Here is a 16310-nt window from a genome sequence, read left to right on the forward strand (position 1 = left end):
AGTGTTGAGTGGGAAATTCTTTTGCTTTTGCTGCTGCTGCAGCATGCAGCAGCAAGGGGGCCATTTATTTTGAGTTAATGGACACAATTGGACTTAAAATATATCTTTTGAAGGAAAGAAAATGCAAAAAAGCTCAAAGTCCAGCAGCAGAGGCGCAGGTGCAGCAGCAGGGCTTGCTGCGATAGTGTGTACAGCTAAGCTTTGGGCCTGAGGAGCTGCTTGCAGCTGTTTCTGCTTCGCAAAACTCAAAACTTTAAATAAAATTAAATATTTTTAATTTATTTTAAAGCTCTTTCAGCGACTGGCTAGCTGCGGCTGGCCCTGGCGCCTCTCCAGTGTACGTACTCCACGCGCGCCTCTGCAGTGTACGTACACCAGGCATGCACTGCTGCTGCAGCAGCAGCAGCACAATCTTCTTTGCCTTTAGCAGCAAACTAATATACTTCTTTTTGTCCTTTTTCTTTTTCATGAAGTTATAAATAGCAGCAAATGCATTAGCCGGGCTGCGCAGCGCGCTGCAGGCTGCAGTGCTGCAGCCGTTCAATGATCTGCCTCTCGTGAATTCCCGCGACGCCGCCGGCTCATTGAGTTATTCCCCCAAGTTTGAAACATTTTTTAATTTAAAATAATTATTTTCAACAATTTAATTCAATTTGTTTACTGATGCAAACGAACGCTGCGTTGGGAGGCTGCATCGACCCGCCAGCGCAGCCCAGAGAGCCTCGCGGCAGCGCCAGGCTAGTCGGGGCGTGCAGAGCCGCAAATAAGCAGCAAAAGGTATCATTTCAAGGAGAAATTGATTTTAGAAAACACAAAAAAGGATTTATTTATTCGAAGTTAGCATTTAAAGCCGAAAGAAAGGAAAGCGGCCTCCGCCTCGGCGGCGTCGAGCCACTAAAAAGTACACCAGCGGACCTATGCGGTCAGCCACTGCAGCTCGAGGCTGTGGGAGGCTTGGAGTGGCAAGTTTGTCTTTTTCGGTGCTTTTTTGTTCTCCTTTAGACTACAAAATGCATTTCAGACTTTAAAAAGTAGTCTGGGCTTTTGAAACCTTTTTTTCGGGTTCCGAGTTTTCCGTTCGAGCTGTCGATACACCCCAGCGCAGCGCAGGGAGCCACGCAGCGCAGCGCTTCCTCACTGCTACCTGCCTCAGTTTGGACCATTTTGTGTCTTTTTCTTCTTTTTTTTCGCTAAATAGGACTTATTTCTCAAAGTTTTTGCATCTGCGAGCTGCTTTCCAGCTCAAGTCCACCCGCTTAGCCACAATGGCTGCCGAAGAAGTCAAAACGGCCGCGGGCCTCAAGAAGAAGGTCTCTGACGTCCATGTGTTCGACCAGTCCGGCGCCGTGTTTAAGGTTAGCTGCCTAAACTGCATCTGCTGTTCTCAGTGCATCAATTCCTTTCGAATTTTGTGGCTGCTTTTCCGGGTTTCTGCAGCAGCAGCAGCAGCAGCAGCAGCAGCTGCTGCTGCTGCTGCAGCTGCTCGCGCTGCAGCAGCAGCAGCGCCGCTCCAGCGAACAGCGTCCGTCCACGCGGAGCTGTACGTACACTCGGACACAGAAACAGGGCCGCCCAACACAACACTGCAGCAGCAGCAGCAGCAGCTGCAGCAGCAGCAAAAAAGGCAGCAGCAGCTCGAGTGCAGCAGCTGCAGTGCTGAGTAGACACACGAATGCAACTAGATAGGCGTGGCAGTGCGAGTAGTAGCAGCGGCAGGTTGGGGGCAGCAGCAGCAGCAGCAGCAGCAGCAGCAGCAGCAGCGGCTGAGACTGGCAGCAGCACAGAGTTAGCCGTTTCTTGCTGCGTGTCGTGTGCATGACTTGTGGCTGTGCGAGAGCGCAGCAGCAGCAGCTGCTGCTGCTTCCCGTTGCATTCTTGGCTTGACCGTCTGCTGCTGCCCGTGGCACTTGCGCTGCTTCTGTCTCTAATCCTCCCCATCACCAGCAGCAGCAGCAGCAGCAGCAGCAGCAGCAGCAGTTGCTGCTGCTGCCCTTTGTCCCGCCTATCCCCCGAACCCTCCCTTGCTTCCCCATTTCCCCTACCCCCTTCCCTTGACTGCCCCGACCCCCCCTTCCGCTGCTTCCCCCGCTGCTGCTGCTGCTGCACCCGCTGCTGCTGCTGCTGCTGCTGCTGCTGCTGCTGCTGCAGGGTTTCCAAATCTGGACGGACCTGGCCCCCGCGGTTCGCGAGCAGCCGAACCTGATGTTCGCCAAGTGCGCAGTGCAGGGCGGCTCCAGCCAAGAAGTGCTCTTAGTGCAGCAAATAGTCGGCCCAGGGGCCAGCGAGCCCTTCGAAGTCCCGCAGGCCCACGCGTGGAATGTTAATAGTTCTATAGACCCAATGACCTATGGGGATATTGGCATGCTGCCGCACACGAACATTCCCTGCGTGTTGGACTTTTTGCGGCACCGGTACTTGCGGAATCAGATCTACACTTGCGCGGACCCGCTGGTGGTGGCGATAAACCCTTTTAAGGACTTGGGAAATACCACCAAAGAGTGGATTTGCAAGTACAGAGATGCAGATGACTTCACTAAACTGCCCCCCCATGTCTTCTATACTGCCAGGGTGGCTCTGGATAATCTCCATGGGGTCAACAAGTCGCAAACCATCATTGTTTCCGGTTCGAGACAAACCCTAAACCCTAAACCCTAAACCCTTGAAAGCTGCGAAACGCCAAGCGACAGACACAACTCGCACCAGCTCCACGCAGATATCATCGACTTCTGCATATATATCTATATATTTATCTATATATTTATATATCTAATATTTATATATATTTATTTAGTTATTTACTATAAGAAGATAATATATATATATATATATATATATATATATATATATATATATATATATATATATGGGTTTGGCTTGCAGGAGAGTCTGGGGCGGGGAAAACGGAAGCCACGAAGCAAGTGATGCGGTACTTCGCTGCTGCGAAGGGGGGGGCGATGGACATGCGAATTCAAAACGCAATAATGGCAGCAAATCCAGTCTTAGAGGCTTTTGGAAATGCAAAGACTATTCGCAACAACAACTCCTCCCGCTTCGGGAGGTTCATGCAGCTGGACGTGGCGAAGGAGGGGGGCATTCGGTACGGGAGCGTGGTGGCTTTTTTGCTGGAGAAGTCGCGGGTTTTGACGCAAGACGAACAAGAAAGGTCTTACCACATTTTCTACCAACTCTGCAAAGGCGCGGACTCCGCCATGCGCGAGAAGTTCCACTTGCTTTCCCTCGACCAGTACACTTACATAAACCCCAAGTGCTTCGAAGTGGCCGGGATCGACGACGTGGCGGACTACCGGGACGTCTGCGCGGCGTTCAAGTCCATGGCCATGAGCGAGGAGCAGGTGGAGGCCGTCTGGAGCATTGTCAGTGGAGTCTTGCTGCTGGGAAACGTGAAGGTCTCTGCTTCCAAGCAGGGCGGGCTGGACGACGCGGCGGCCATTGAAGGCGAGGACTTGGCGCTCTTCAACCGGGCCTGCCAGCTGCTGCACATCGACGCAGAGGCCGTGCTGCGCGAACTCACGCTCAAAGTCACCTACGCGGGCGGCCAAAAAGTGGAAAGCCGCTGGAAACAAGAAGACGGAGACATGCTCAAGTCTTCGCTGGCCAAAGCCATGTACGACAAGCTGTTCTTGTGGATCATCCGCGAACTCAACAAGTCCATCGAGCCCCCCGAGGGCTTCCGCAACTTCTTGGGCATGCTCGACATCTTCGGCTTCGAAGTCTTCAAAAACAACTCCCTCGAACAGTTCTTCATCAACGTCACCAACGAAATGCTCCAAAAAAACTTCGTCGACATCGTCTTCACCCGCGAGGCCAAACTCTACAAGGAAGAAGGCGTTTCCACCGCCGAACTCGTCTACACCTCCAACGCCGACGTCATTTCTCTCCTCACCGACAAAAAAAGCTCCATTTTGTCCACTCTGGAGGACCAGTGCTTGGCCCCCGGCGGCGGCGACGAGAAGTTCGTGGCGGCTTGCAAGTCCGCCTTCAAGAACTCCCCCAAGTTCAAACCCGCCAAGGTTTCGCCCAACATCAACTTCCTCGTTTGCCACACCATCGGCGACATTCAGTACAACGCAGAGGGCTTTCTCTTCAAGAATAAAGACGTCCTCAGGGCGGAGATCATGGAGGTCGTCCAGGCCTCCTCCAACTCCGTCGTCCGCGACTTGTTCGCCGGCATCGTCATGGAAAAGGGAAAAATCGCCAAGGGCCAGCTCATTGGCTCCCAGTTCTTGAGGCAACTCGAGGCTCTCATGGACCTTATCAACGTGAGATCGCCCGCGCCGCGAGGGGTCTTGTTCGTCTTGCTTCGTTGGATGTTTAGTTCGCTGTTTGGTCTTCCTTTAGTGGCTTTTGTGTGCGCCCTTTTCCAGTATCACCTAAGTTGCACTGGTGGTTCTTAATTCAAATTTTTCTCTGTTTCCAAATTTCTTTAGCGCTTTCGTTTGCGCCAGCTCGTTTGCAGTGATTCGGCAGCTTATCGTTCAAAATGCCACTTGGCTGGCGATTTCCGAGTTTGCAGAAATGCGTTTCTTGATATTTTTGTGCATGCAATTGCTTTGTTTTTTCGCTGCAGAGCACAGAGCCGCATTTCGTGCGCTGCGTGAAGCCCAATGACACCAAAAAGCCACTGGACTGGGTCCAGTCCAAAGTGCTCATTCAACTTCACGCGCTTTCAGTGCTGGAGGCGCTGCAGCTCAGACAAGTTGGCTTTTCTTACAGGTAAATCGGACAAACAGTAGCTCTTAATAGAAGTAAATGCAGGCTTTAATTCATAAACAGCCAGTTTTAGTTTTAACGGAAAGCTTCTCCCCGGTATAAGTGGGAATGGGCGGTGCTGGGGTGGTGCGGATCTCGCGTTGCTGGCGCCACAGATGAACTTGCATGCAAATGCTTTAATAGCAGTACTCCTCACAAATAATATAAATATAAATCCTGAATTATTACACGCATTTGGGGGGCGCTGTTCATTGACTTTTACCTGCATGTCTGTCGTCCTACCCACAGACGCCCCTTCAAAGACTTCCTGTACCAGTTCAAGTTCATTGATTTGGGCATTTGTGAAAACCCCAAATTGTCGCCCAAGGAAGCCTGCGAGGCTCTCCTTGATAAGGCTAAAGTCAGCAAGAACGAGTGCCAGGTAAACAGGAAACAGCCAGTTAAATAACTGTCTGTTATTCACCGTCAGTATTCAATTATTTGGTTAAGTAGCTCGTTGCCTAGATGTGTCAGCGCAGGGGCGTTGAAAATTCGTCACATTTTTATTAAAAGTGAATGGGTTCAAGCTGCTTTTTGTTCTTGAAACAACCGACAGCCTCTCTTAGCCGGTTGTCTTTGCTTTCTGCAAGTCCACAAGAGGAATTAGACTGATCATACATTAAATTGAACTGGTTCTTAAACGTAAACTCTAAACCCTCGTGCTGCTGCTGCTGCTCTCAGGTGGGCAAGACCATGATATTCCTGAAGCAGGACGCAGCGAAGCAGCTGACGCTGCTGCAGCGGCAGTGCCTTGCTGCGTGGACTCCGGTGGTTAACGTTCTTGAGGCTTGCTACTTGAAGCTGAGGCTGAAGAAAGCTATTCAGAAGAAGCAGCACTACATTATCCGCACTCAAGCACACATCAGGAGGTAGGCAAGAAGGGTTTAGGGTTTGGCTGGTGGCTTCGTCCTAGAGTTGCAACTGCAGCAAGGGTTTAGGGTTTACAGCGAAGGTCTTGGGGTTGCATTGAAGTGTGATATATATATGTCTATGTGGGCCTAACAAGGATCTATAAGACTACTTATAATACATATGTACTGCTTGTTATGTTATATTTAAGCAAGAACGATTATACACACATTTCTGTCTTGCCCGTGTGGGTTGTGTGTGTGTACTTGTCTGTGGGTACTTGTGATTTATTTATTGCTTCACTTCATTAATTTCCTTTATTATTTTGTGTTTTGTTTTTAATCTGAATTTTGCTGCTGCTGTGCTGCTGCGTTCAGACACATCGTTGACCACAACGTCACTCCGGCGGCGATTACGAAGCTGTTCTAAGCGCAGCAGCAATTTATGCAGCAACAGTAGAAAAGCAAATATAAAAAAAATATAAAATATATACAATATTTAATATGTATATGGTTCAATGTAAGACAAGTTCAGCGTTTCCGCAGTAGATTACACTCGCTTTCCTGCACGTACGTATATATGAATATAAGTATATATGTATATACATATACAGCGTCTTTACCTTGCCTCTCCCGCACTTTTGTTGTTAAACTATTTGTGTGTTCTTTGTTCTCTTTGGCTTCCATTCACCACTCTGTCACCGTTTCCTAAGCGATTATGTCTGCAATGACATCTGCTGCTACAGCGGCAGCTGTTGCAGGGCAGCATGGGGGCCCGTGCTGCTGCAGCAAGAGCAGCGGCCCCTTGCTGCTGCTGCTGCAGCAAGAGCGGGGGCCCCCGCTGCTGCAGCAAGTGCCGGGACTCGTGCTGCTGCAGCTGCAGGAAGAGCAGGGGCCCCTGCTGCTGCAGTCCGCGCCCACAGCGGCGCCCACAAGTTAAAGTTTCAATGAGACAAACAGTGTTGCTTCTTTTCTTTGTTGCCTACTGGCTTTGTCTGGCGGAGGAAGCGGCAATATAAGCCAGAGACCCCATGCTAAGGAGCAAACAGAAATAAAAGATACAGTAAAGAGCTCCTAAAGATGCAAATTAACAAACTAATCAATGTTAAATGGCAGGGAATCAGCAAAAGTTGCATGCAGAATGAACATTGGCTTCGCCTGGGAAGCCACACTGCAGCGGACAGAAGCCATTCTATCTGAGTGTGAGCTGCATGATATGGTAATGTGCACCTAATTAGTATAACATTTCATAGTAATGTCATCTTGTAAGTATATTATTTAATTATTTACTTAGAAAGTGTATTATTTAGTTAGTTACTAAGCCTAAATACGAGGCACTCGTCTCGCCAGGCATTGTAGGTGAGCAGCAGCAGCAGCTGCTTGCATGCATGCATCTGGTGCATGGTGTATATACAGTATTTGTATTAAGTGTTAATGCGCTTTGGCGGGAACATTACAGATCTTTGGAGGAAATGTTCTCACTATTTAATTAAATGCTTATTTAATTAAATGCTTATTTCCATAAAGTTGACAGGTGGAAGTGTTTGAATGTTAACAGCTGAACTCATTAAGCTTCAAAACACCAAATAGCTGGCCAGTTTAAAAGGATGAAGTGGTGCTTCAAATTGCTGCTGCTGCTGTTGCTGCTGCTGCTGTTGCTGCTGCTGCTGTTGCTGCTGCTGCTTCTGCCTCGTTTGGCAGCTTCTTTGGGAGCGCCCAACAGGGAGTGTGGCAGAAAACCCCCAAATATATTTTAAGGAAATATTTTGAGAAAGATATATGCAAAGGAGTTTCGTTGGTGACAGGCGAAAAAGCGCAAATATGCAAAAGAGGCCACCCACGACTTGACGCATATTTAAACATATTTGTAATTATTTTGTTCCTTGGAATTAAAACAATTTAATCAGTTTAATCATTTAAACAGACAAAAGAGAGGGGAAAGCCCTCTTTCTATGCAACTCCCTCAGGGAACCCGCAGCCACTGAACTGTAGCTGCTGCTGCAGCTGTCGCTGCTGCTGCTGCAGCAGAAACTGCTGCTGCTGCTGCTGCTGCGGGTGAAGCCTGCGCATGTGCTTGTTCGTGCTGCATGCATTCGCCAGCAGCACCTTGATAAGTTTTGCTGCTTCCATTAGTTGTTTATCTCCTCCCGCTTCTCCCTCAACCACTCCATCTAAAAATGCACTAATGGACTCAAAGTCCAGGGAGCTGTCTATACACCCGAAACCAGGGGCCCCCAAACTCAGGGGGCCCTCCCCTTCTGCTGCCTTTACCCAGTCCAGCAGCAAGCGCAGCATCACGCGCTGCAAGTGGCTACGGACAAGTGCAGCTGTCACGAGAGCTTGCTGCTGCTGCTGCTGCTGCTGCTGCTGCTGCTGCTGCTGCTGCTGCTGCTGCTGTTGTGCATTGAAGATATCACAGGCTTGCTCTATGAGCGTTTCTTGGGCTAGAAGCTGCAGATATGCCTCAAACGAGTCCGAAAGAGAAAATGCTGCTGCCCGCGGCCACCCGAGGGGTATCAGCAGCAGGTCATCTGGCAGCAGAGATGAATCCTGCTGCTGCTCCTGCTGCTGCTGCTGTTGCTGCTGCTGCCGCCACACGGCATGCAGCACTTCCAGGCAGCATCGAGCCAGTATGTTGCCCTTCTGCAGCACCTCCTTCGCTTCTGCTGCTGCTTCTGCTGCTGCTGCACAATCTGGAGGGGAAGGCAGCCCCGTCCATGCGAAGTTGCAGCAGCGCAGCAGCAGCAGCAATATGGGACTCCCGTCTAGCTGCTCCGAAGCAGGAAGCAGTTGCTGCAGCAGCCTGCAGCAGCAGAAACACGCACTTCTTAGAATCGCCAGATTGCGCAACAGCCATAGCGGCAGTAGCTGCAGCCGCAGCAACAGCAGCAGCAGCAGCAGCAGCAGCAACAGCAGCAGGCCTCACCTCACGGTCGGGCACTCCGCATCTGCAGATGCCTCAAGAAAGAGGCGCGACAGGAGCGCAGCAGTTGCTGCATGCACAGTGGCAGTCACTCCGAGCTGCTGCTGCTGCTGCTGCTGCTGCACAACAGCTGGCAGATGCAGCGCCAAGTCTAGCAGCAGCGCGCGCAGCGAAAAGTGGGGAGCGTCAGCAGCAGCAGCAATTGCGAAAAGCTGCGGCACTGGCAGCAGCGCAAATCGCAGCTGCCACACAGCCCCTTCTTGGCTGCACAAGGATGCAACCCACTGCTGCTGCTGCAGCTGCTGCCGCTGCTGTGGCTGCTGCTGCTGCTGCTGCTGCAGCTGCTGCAGCGCCACCCAGTGCATCAGCGGCAGCTGCAAGTCTTGGAGAATCTGAGGGAAAACGCACAGCAAACAGGTGCAGCATTAGCTTCTGCTTCTGCTGCTGCTGCTGCTGCTAGTCCTCCTGCTATCTCTGCTGCCTCTAGGGCTGCTAGCGCTGCAGCAGCAACAGTTTGGTGGGTTTGCAGCAGCACACCGTCTGAAGAGCCTCGAGCGCCGAGACGACCTGCTGCAGCAGCTCTGTTTCCTCCTGCTTCTGCTGCTGCTGCTGCTGCTGCTGCTGCTGCTGCGGCTCAACAATTGAGCAGAAGAGTGAAGCAAGCTCTAGGCCACAGAGAGGCTCCCATGTGCCAGCAGCAATTGCTGACGACCGCTGCTGCAGCAGCTGCTGCAGCAGGCGCAAGGCTTCTGCTGCTGCAACGCAGCGGACTGCTGCTGGCAGCGGCGGCTGCTGCTGTGCTGCTTCCGTGGTGGCCAAAGCCGTGTATATGCTCGCCGCCAGCAGCAGCAGGCGCCGCTGCTCCTGCTGCTGCTGCTGCTGCTGCTGCTGCTGCGCGTACAGCTGAGCCAGCACTCCTCCTTGAGGCACGAGGCCTCCACTGAAGCAGCAGTGCAGATAGGCACGCACAATTGACAGTGCCCCAGGATCTCCACTACTGCTGCTGCTGCTGCTGCTGCTGCTGTTGCTGCTGCTGCTGAAGATTGCCAAGAGAGCCGAAACTGCCCAATGCTGCTGCGCCTCGGGGCGGCAGCGCAGCAGCAGCCCGCAGCAGACAGAGCTGTCGAGGGCATCGCATGCAGCAGCTACAGCAGCGTGCTGCTGCCCCGGAACAGCCGCTGCAGGAGCGGCTGCTGCTGCTGCTGCTGCTGCTGCTGCTTCCCTGCTGCACTGCAGCGATTGCTGCTCATGGACCTCAAAAAGAGAATCAAGCGCCATCCACTGCAGCAACTCGCTCGGCAGCAGCAGAGGCAACTGCCCTCCACTGCTTCTCTCCACTCTCTTCCACAGGCCATCTACAGGCTGCTGCTGCTGCTGCTGCTGCTGCTGCTGCTGCTGCCCATAGGGATGCAACGTTGAACAGTCGAGCAGCAGCTGCTCTGTGGAAGTGTGGCCAAGCACCCGCGGCAGCAGCCGTTGCCAGCCAAGCGCAGCAGCATCCCTGCTGAAGGTGCTGCTGCTGCTGCTGCTGCTGCTGCTGCTGCTGCTGAGGGCAGCAGCAGCAAGGTGGACCGCCTCCTTGAAAGCCGCGACAACATCTGCGGCTTGCAAATCACTTGAGCAACATGCGAGGCGCCCCCTTGGCGGTGCTGCTGCTGCTGCTGCTGCTGCAACCAGCTGCTGCACTGCTAGATGCATTGCTGGATATGAGTCATCGTGCTGCAGCAGCAGCTGCAGCAAGCACTCCGTGAGGAGCTCCCGCTGAAAACAAGTACAAAGTGCAGCAGAAGCAGCAGCAAAACTGCAGCTCGAAGCAGCAGGCAGCAAGGAAGTCGCTAGGCAATCGCCAGCAGTGGAGTCCCCAGCAGCACCAGCGACAGCAGCAGCAGCAGCAGCAGCAGCAGCATTTCCTACCTTTTGCTCAGGCCCGCATTCTGCAAAGCAAGACAGAAGTGCATTAGCCAGACGCAGCAAAAGCAGTGAGGGCTTGTCTGCCTGCTGCTGCTGCTGCTGCAGCTGCTGCTGCTGCAGCTGCTGCTGCTGCTGCGTAAGTACCGAAGCCCACCAACGGAAGAGAGCCCGGCCGTCTGCTGCACTCAAAGCCCTGCACACAGCAGCAGCAGACGCAAACCAAGCGTTTGCTGCTGCAGCCGCAGCTGACGCTGTTGATGCAGCTGCTGCTGTTGATGCTGCTGCTGCTGCTGTTCCAGCAAGTGCTGCAACTGCTGTTGTGTTTGCTAGGCCTATTCCTGCTGCTGCTGTGCAGGTTCTGACCAGCGCAGTTTCGAGCTCAGAGCCGCAGCAGCACTGCTGCTGCTGCTGCTGCTGCTTGCTGCTGCCACAAGCTGCCCAGGGCTGTCCTGACACAGCAGCAAGAGGGGGTGTTGCTGCTGCTGCATAAAGATCGCAGTGCTGAGGCAGCGCCAAAGCCGCTGCTGAGTTCTGCTGCACTGCAGCAGCTGGGCAAGTGTCCTGCTGCACATCAAGTGGCTTGCTGCTGCTGCTGCTGCTGCTGCAGAGGCACCCCTAGACAGAGCGTCTGCCTGCTCCCAAACTAGAGCTCGGCTGCTGCGAGGCAGCGGCTCTATGGCAGCAAGCAGATGAAGCATCTGCCGCAGCAGCAGCAGCAGCAGCACAAAACCCAGCAGCCGCAGCAGCTGCTGCTGGTACAGGGATCCCCCCGGTGCTGCCTCTAGCAGCCGCCGCAGGCTTCCGGAGCTGTCTATACACTCGACCAGCCGCTGCAGCATGTCACTGTGCATGCTGCTGCTGCCTTTGCTGCTGCTGCTGCTGTTCCTGCTGCTGCTGCTGCTTGCCAAAGACCAGGGAGGCTGGCGAGCAGCAGCAAGCGCATGCACCAAAGAAGCAGCAAGAGTGGAGGCGCGGGGCCCCACAAGCAGAAGCAGCTGCTGCAGCAGCAAGTCCAGCTGCGCGCAGAGCCACTCCAGATAGGCAAGAGGCAGCCGGCAGACGGGCGGCGTTGCTGCTGCTGCTGCTGCTGCTGTTGCTGCTGCACTCACAATGTCAGTTGTTCCGGCTCCGCCCTGCAGCAAGCAGCAGCAGCAAACGCACTGCTGACTACACCAAAACAGCCACTGCAGCTCTAGCTAGCTAGCTACGCGCAGCTATGACTACCTGCAGCTAGCTATAGCTAGCCACAACGAGCTGCAGCTAGCCACAGCTAGCTACAGCTAGCCACAGCTAGCTACAGCTAGCCACAGCTAGTTACGGCTAGCTTCAGCTAGCTGTAGCTAGCCACGGCTAGATACAGCTAGCTTCAGATAGCTGTAGCTAGCCACGGCTAGATACAGCTAGCCACAGCTGGCTACGGCTAGCTTCAGCTAGCTGTAGCTAGCCACGGCTAGATACAGCTAGCCACAGCTAGCTGCTGGCGCGTCAGCAGCGCACTGAGGCAAACGCTCAAGGCAAGAGAAAGCACCTATGTTCAAAAAGCCAGGCCACGCGCTCACCTGCTGCTGCCTCTGCTGCTGCTGCTGCTGCTGCTGCTGCTGCTTCGTGGCCGTGTAAAGTGGAGTTCCCCACAGACGGCCCAAAAGCAGCGCCAGACGCATCTCTAAGGCTTCAATCCACTGGGGCTGCTGCTGCTGCTGCTGCTGCTCCTTGCTGCTGCTGTCTTCTGCATCCGCGGTGAGAGTCAGACGCGGCAAATGGTCCTCCTCCAAAGACATGCTGCTGCTGCTGCTGCTGCTGCTGCTGCTGCTGCACGGCTGCAGAGACAGCAGCTGCTGCAGACAGCCCCAGCGCGTCTGCGGCGCCGCTGGAGGCACAAGAGGAAAGCTTTTCCTAAACTCAATAGCAGCTACTGCTGCTGCTGTTGCTGCTGCAGCAGAGTCTGCTTCGACTTGCAGGCGGCCCAAAACACTGCGGGACTGCTGCTGCTGCAGCTGCTGCCGGACCGTCTTTGCTGCTGCTCGGTGAGCTCTTAGTGCAGCAGCAGCCCGTCGCCCGGCTGCTGCACCTACTGCAGCACAACACACGCTGCTGCTCTTGCTGCTGCTGCTGCTGCTGCTGCTGGCCAAGACCTCGACAAGCAAGAACTCCGTGGGCGTGAAGAGCCACATTCGCCTACTACTGCTGGCAAATGCATTTGCTGCAGCTGCTGCGGCAGCAGCTGCTGCTCCCATCCCGTGTGCTGCTGCAGCAGCTGCAGCGGGAGAGGCCAAGCCGGAAGGTATGCCCTCTATGTTCTCCCCCAGCAGCAGCCGCAAGCTGCCGCTGCTGCTGCTGCTGCTGCTGCTGTCGTACTGCGGGTGCTGCAGCGGCCACCACAGCAGCCGGTCCTCTGCTGCTGCCAGCAGCGGGGAGCGCAGCGCCAGCCGACAGCAGCAATGCAGGTGCATCGGCTGCTGCGCTGCAGCAGCTGCTGCTGCAGGATAGCTTGCTGCTGCTGCTGCTCCGGGAAGTGTGTCTGAGGGCCAGGAAACGCGTAGCGACAGCAGCACGGACTGGCGGTCTGCAGCAGCAAGCTGCTGCTGCTGCTGCCGTGCGCCGCTGCACGCAGCAGCAACGCCCTCAAAAAACACAAAAAGCCCGTTGCTGCACAGTGCAACAGCATTCTGCTGCTGCTGCTGTTGCTGCTGCTGCTGCTGCTGTGTGCCACGAAGCGTCAACGGAGAGCCGCCCGCACCTAACGCTTCTGCATCACCTCTTCTGCTGCTGCTGCTGCTGCTGCTGCTGCTGCTGCCTTTAGCTTCCTCCAGCTGCTGCTGGCACTGAGCTGCATCTGGCGAGTGCAGAATCGACAGAAGACGCAGAGAAAATTTCCCAGCTTTGCTTGAACAGCAGCTGCTGCTGTCAGCTGCATCAGCAGCAGCAGCAGCAGCAGCAGCAGCATTACCAGCAGCTTGCTGCTCAAGGCCGACTAGCAGCAGCACGCGGTCTCCTCTGGCAGTGACCAGCGTCAGCAGCGGCTGGCCGTCAGGGGTGAAGGAGCACAGCAGATCCACAAGCTGCAGCTGCTGCTGCTGCTGCAGCTGCTGCTGCTGCGGCGGCAGCAGCAGTTGCTGCTGCTGCTGAAGCTGCTTCTGCCAGCAGCTTGCGGAGATGTACGCCACGCACTCGACGCCCACGGGAGGCCCTGCGTGCTGCTGCTCCTCTAGGGCTTCAGCAGCAGCTCCGAAGTCTGCTGCTGCTGCTGCTGCACCAGCTGCTGCTGCTGCTGTTGCTGTGTCTCCTGCTTCTTCTCGGCAAAGAGGACAATCGCAGCATCCATCCTGATCAGCTGAGTGGAATCCTGCAGCGTCTTCAGCAGCAGCAGCAGCGGTGGAAGCCAACAAACAAGAATGCTGCAGCGCAGCGGCAGCAGCAACAGCAGCAGCAGCAGCAGCAACTGCAGCACTTACAGAGCAGCAAGACCCTTGGCTATGCGTGAGAGCAGGCGGCCCTCTTTGTGTCTGTGCAGCAGCAGCAGATACACCCCGCTGCTGTCATCTGCTGCTGCCAGCAGCTTATCAGCCACTTCCTCCACAAAGATGAACCCGCGACGGCGCCCTGCTGCTGCTGCTGCTGCTGCTGCTGCTGTTTGCCGCTGCAGCCGCTGCACTGCTGCTGCTGCTGTTTCTGAGCAGCGGCTGCAGGAGCCGTCGGCTGCTCTGTTGCTGCTGCCTCTCCCGCTGCCGCTGCTGCTGCTGCTGCTGCTGCCTGCAGCGCTGCAGCAGCAAGTGCTGCTGCAGATGCTGCTCATGCGGAGAGGCAGGCGCTGCACTTTGCTGCTTGCTGCTCTTTGATCAATTGTGAACTGCAGCAGCTGGCCCCCAATGCAGGCGTAAAGCGAGCAGCAGCCGTCTTGCTGCTGCTGCTGCTGCTGCTGCTGCGCGAAAAGGCGGGGCGCGGAGTGCCAGGGGCTTCGGTACAGCTGCTGCTGCTCCTCCTCGAGTTGCTGCTGCTGCTGCTGCAGCAAATAGCGAATGTCCGAGGGCAGGCTGACGGCCAAGTCCTCCAAAGCAACCAGCTGAGCCATCCACAACTGCTGCTGCACCCCGTTGCTGCTGCAGCTGCTGCTGCTGCTGCTTTGGAGCTGCGCTGCAGCAGCAGGCAGCAGAATCGGGCAGCACCCGCCCGACATATAGTCCGCAATGCAAGCTCTCCTGTGCTTCTGCTGCTGCTGCTGCTGCTGCTGCTGCAGCAAGACCACAGCGAAGACAAGAAGGGACTGAGTGGTGAGCAGACACAGCAGCAGCTGCTGCTGCTGCCCCGCCTCCACCAAATCCTGCTGCAGCAGCGCGCCGCGGCAGCAGCAGCAAGCAGCAACAATGGCAGCATCTGCTGTGAAGCGCAGCACCGAAGGCTCTGCTGCTTCTGCTGCTGCTCCTGCTGCTGCTAGTGGCAGCAAATAAGCCGTGTTGCCCTGGAAGAGACACACCTGCTGCAGCTGCGGCAGCATCTGCACTCCAATTGCTGCTGGCTGCTGCTGCAGCGCAGCAACAAGAGCAGCAGGCAGAAAGCCGCGCTGCAGCGTCTTGAGGTGTACGTACACCGGGAAAAGAGGCGTTTGCTGCCACACATCTACTATATTTAAAGGAGCCCCTGCTGTTGCAGCAGCAGCAGCAGCAGCAAACGCATCTGCTGCTTCATTAGCGTCTTGTGGCTGCTGATTCTCCTGCAGCTGCTGCTCTCGCGGCAACGCAGCAGCAGCAGCTGCTGCTGCTGCTGCTCGGTGCCACTGCAGCACGCGGTCTACGTCTTTGCGCGCTGTAGCCTCCACCTGCTGCGGCAGCAGCTGCTGCTGCTGCTGCAGCTGGAGGGGCTGCTGCTGCTGCTGCTGGACTCCCGCAGAAAGACACTGCAGCGAATCTGCCGCTGCTGCTGCTGCTGCCAGCTCAACCCGGCGCTGCGCCTCGGCTACTAGGCGAAAGAAATGCGCCGCTTCTGCTGCTGGGGACTCTGCTGCTGCTGTTGCTGCTGCTGCTCCTGCAGCAGCATCAAACACGTGGGGTGAAGGGCCCCTAGCAGCAGCAGCATGGCTGATGCTGCTGCCCGCAGCCTCCTCCATATTGTTCCTGTCGCCCCTGCTGCTGCTGCTGCTGCTGTGGCTTGTGCGAGTGTTTCTCGCAGCTATGGCTGCTGCTGCTGCTGCTGCTGCTGCCTTGGGGGCTGGCACAAGGGCCCTCCGCAGGGCTGCTGCAGCGGCTGTTGCTGCAGCTGCCCTGAACAAACACGAGGCGTCAAATGAGCAGCAAAGGATTCGTGGGCCAGCACGAGAGCTGCTGCTGCTGGCGCTGCTGCTGCTGCTGCAGCTTCCGTTGCTGCAGCTCGTGCTGCTGCTGCATGCGCAAAGCTGGCTGCAGCAGCAGCAGCGAGTCCGTCTCGCAGATGTTCCTCTTCGTCTGTTTGCTGCTTCTTGAAATTACCATTTTAATTGAATCTGTTTTCCTTGACTTTGTCCACCTTCAATTTGCTGCTAAGCAGCAGGACCGCAGGTGCTTCTGCTGCAGTGTGCTGCGCGGCCTTGCCAGCCATCTTCGCAGCAACTGGGGTGTGCGTACACCTCAGAGCCACACAAACTGCATTATGCATGCAATTAATTGAAAAGGGAAGCAGATACGGCTTCCATTTGCTTCGGCGCAGAGCAGCAGCAGCAGCAGCAGCAGCAGCAGCTGCGGCAGCAGCGCCGCAGACACCGCGACCTTCGGCAACAGCTTTTTATCGCGGCTCCGCGTTTGGCTTTGACTCATTTTCTTGCTTTTAAGGTTATTGCCGGTGCTGCTGCGCCTGCGAAGCAGCAGCAGCGGCTGCTGCGGCTGCTGCTG

At 55.3% G+C, this 16310-nt stretch overlaps 2 protein-coding genes across 2 annotated transcripts; one reads left to right on the top strand and one right to left on the bottom strand.

Moving 5' to 3' along the window:
• Positions 1 to 1265: 1265 nt before the first annotated feature.
• ENH_00032020 (hypothetical protein) lies at positions 1266 to 6048 on the top strand (the record flags this gene model as incomplete). Its single annotated transcript, XM_013584938.1, has 7 exons — positions 1266 to 1355; positions 2149 to 2623; positions 2920 to 4280; positions 4589 to 4734; positions 5020 to 5152; positions 5452 to 5639; positions 5997 to 6048. 7 exons carry the CDS (start codon positions 1266 to 1268, stop codon positions 6046 to 6048), a joined length of 2445 nt encoding a protein of 814 aa, XP_013440392.1.
• Positions 6049 to 7568: 1520 nt separating this feature from the next.
• Positions 7569 to 16020, bottom strand: ENH_00032030 (hypothetical protein, conserved; the record flags this gene model as incomplete). The annotated part of the gene is made up of 9 exons (XM_013584939.1): positions 7569 to 8421; positions 8545 to 8933; positions 9079 to 10302; positions 10456 to 10645; positions 10816 to 11585; positions 12012 to 13847; positions 13979 to 15707; positions 15760 to 15842; positions 15949 to 16020. 9 exons carry the CDS (start codon positions 16018 to 16020, stop codon positions 7569 to 7571), a joined length of 7146 nt encoding a protein of 2381 aa, XP_013440393.1.
• Positions 16021 to 16310: the final 290 nt, after the last annotated feature.

The sequence above is a fragment of the Eimeria necatrix genome, genomic scaffold (assembly GCF_000499385.1).
Source record: "Eimeria necatrix Houghton genomic scaffold, Enh_scaff233, whole genome shotgun sequence".
NCBI classification, from domain to species: domain Eukaryota; phylum Apicomplexa; class Conoidasida; order Eucoccidiorida; family Eimeriidae; genus Eimeria; species Eimeria necatrix.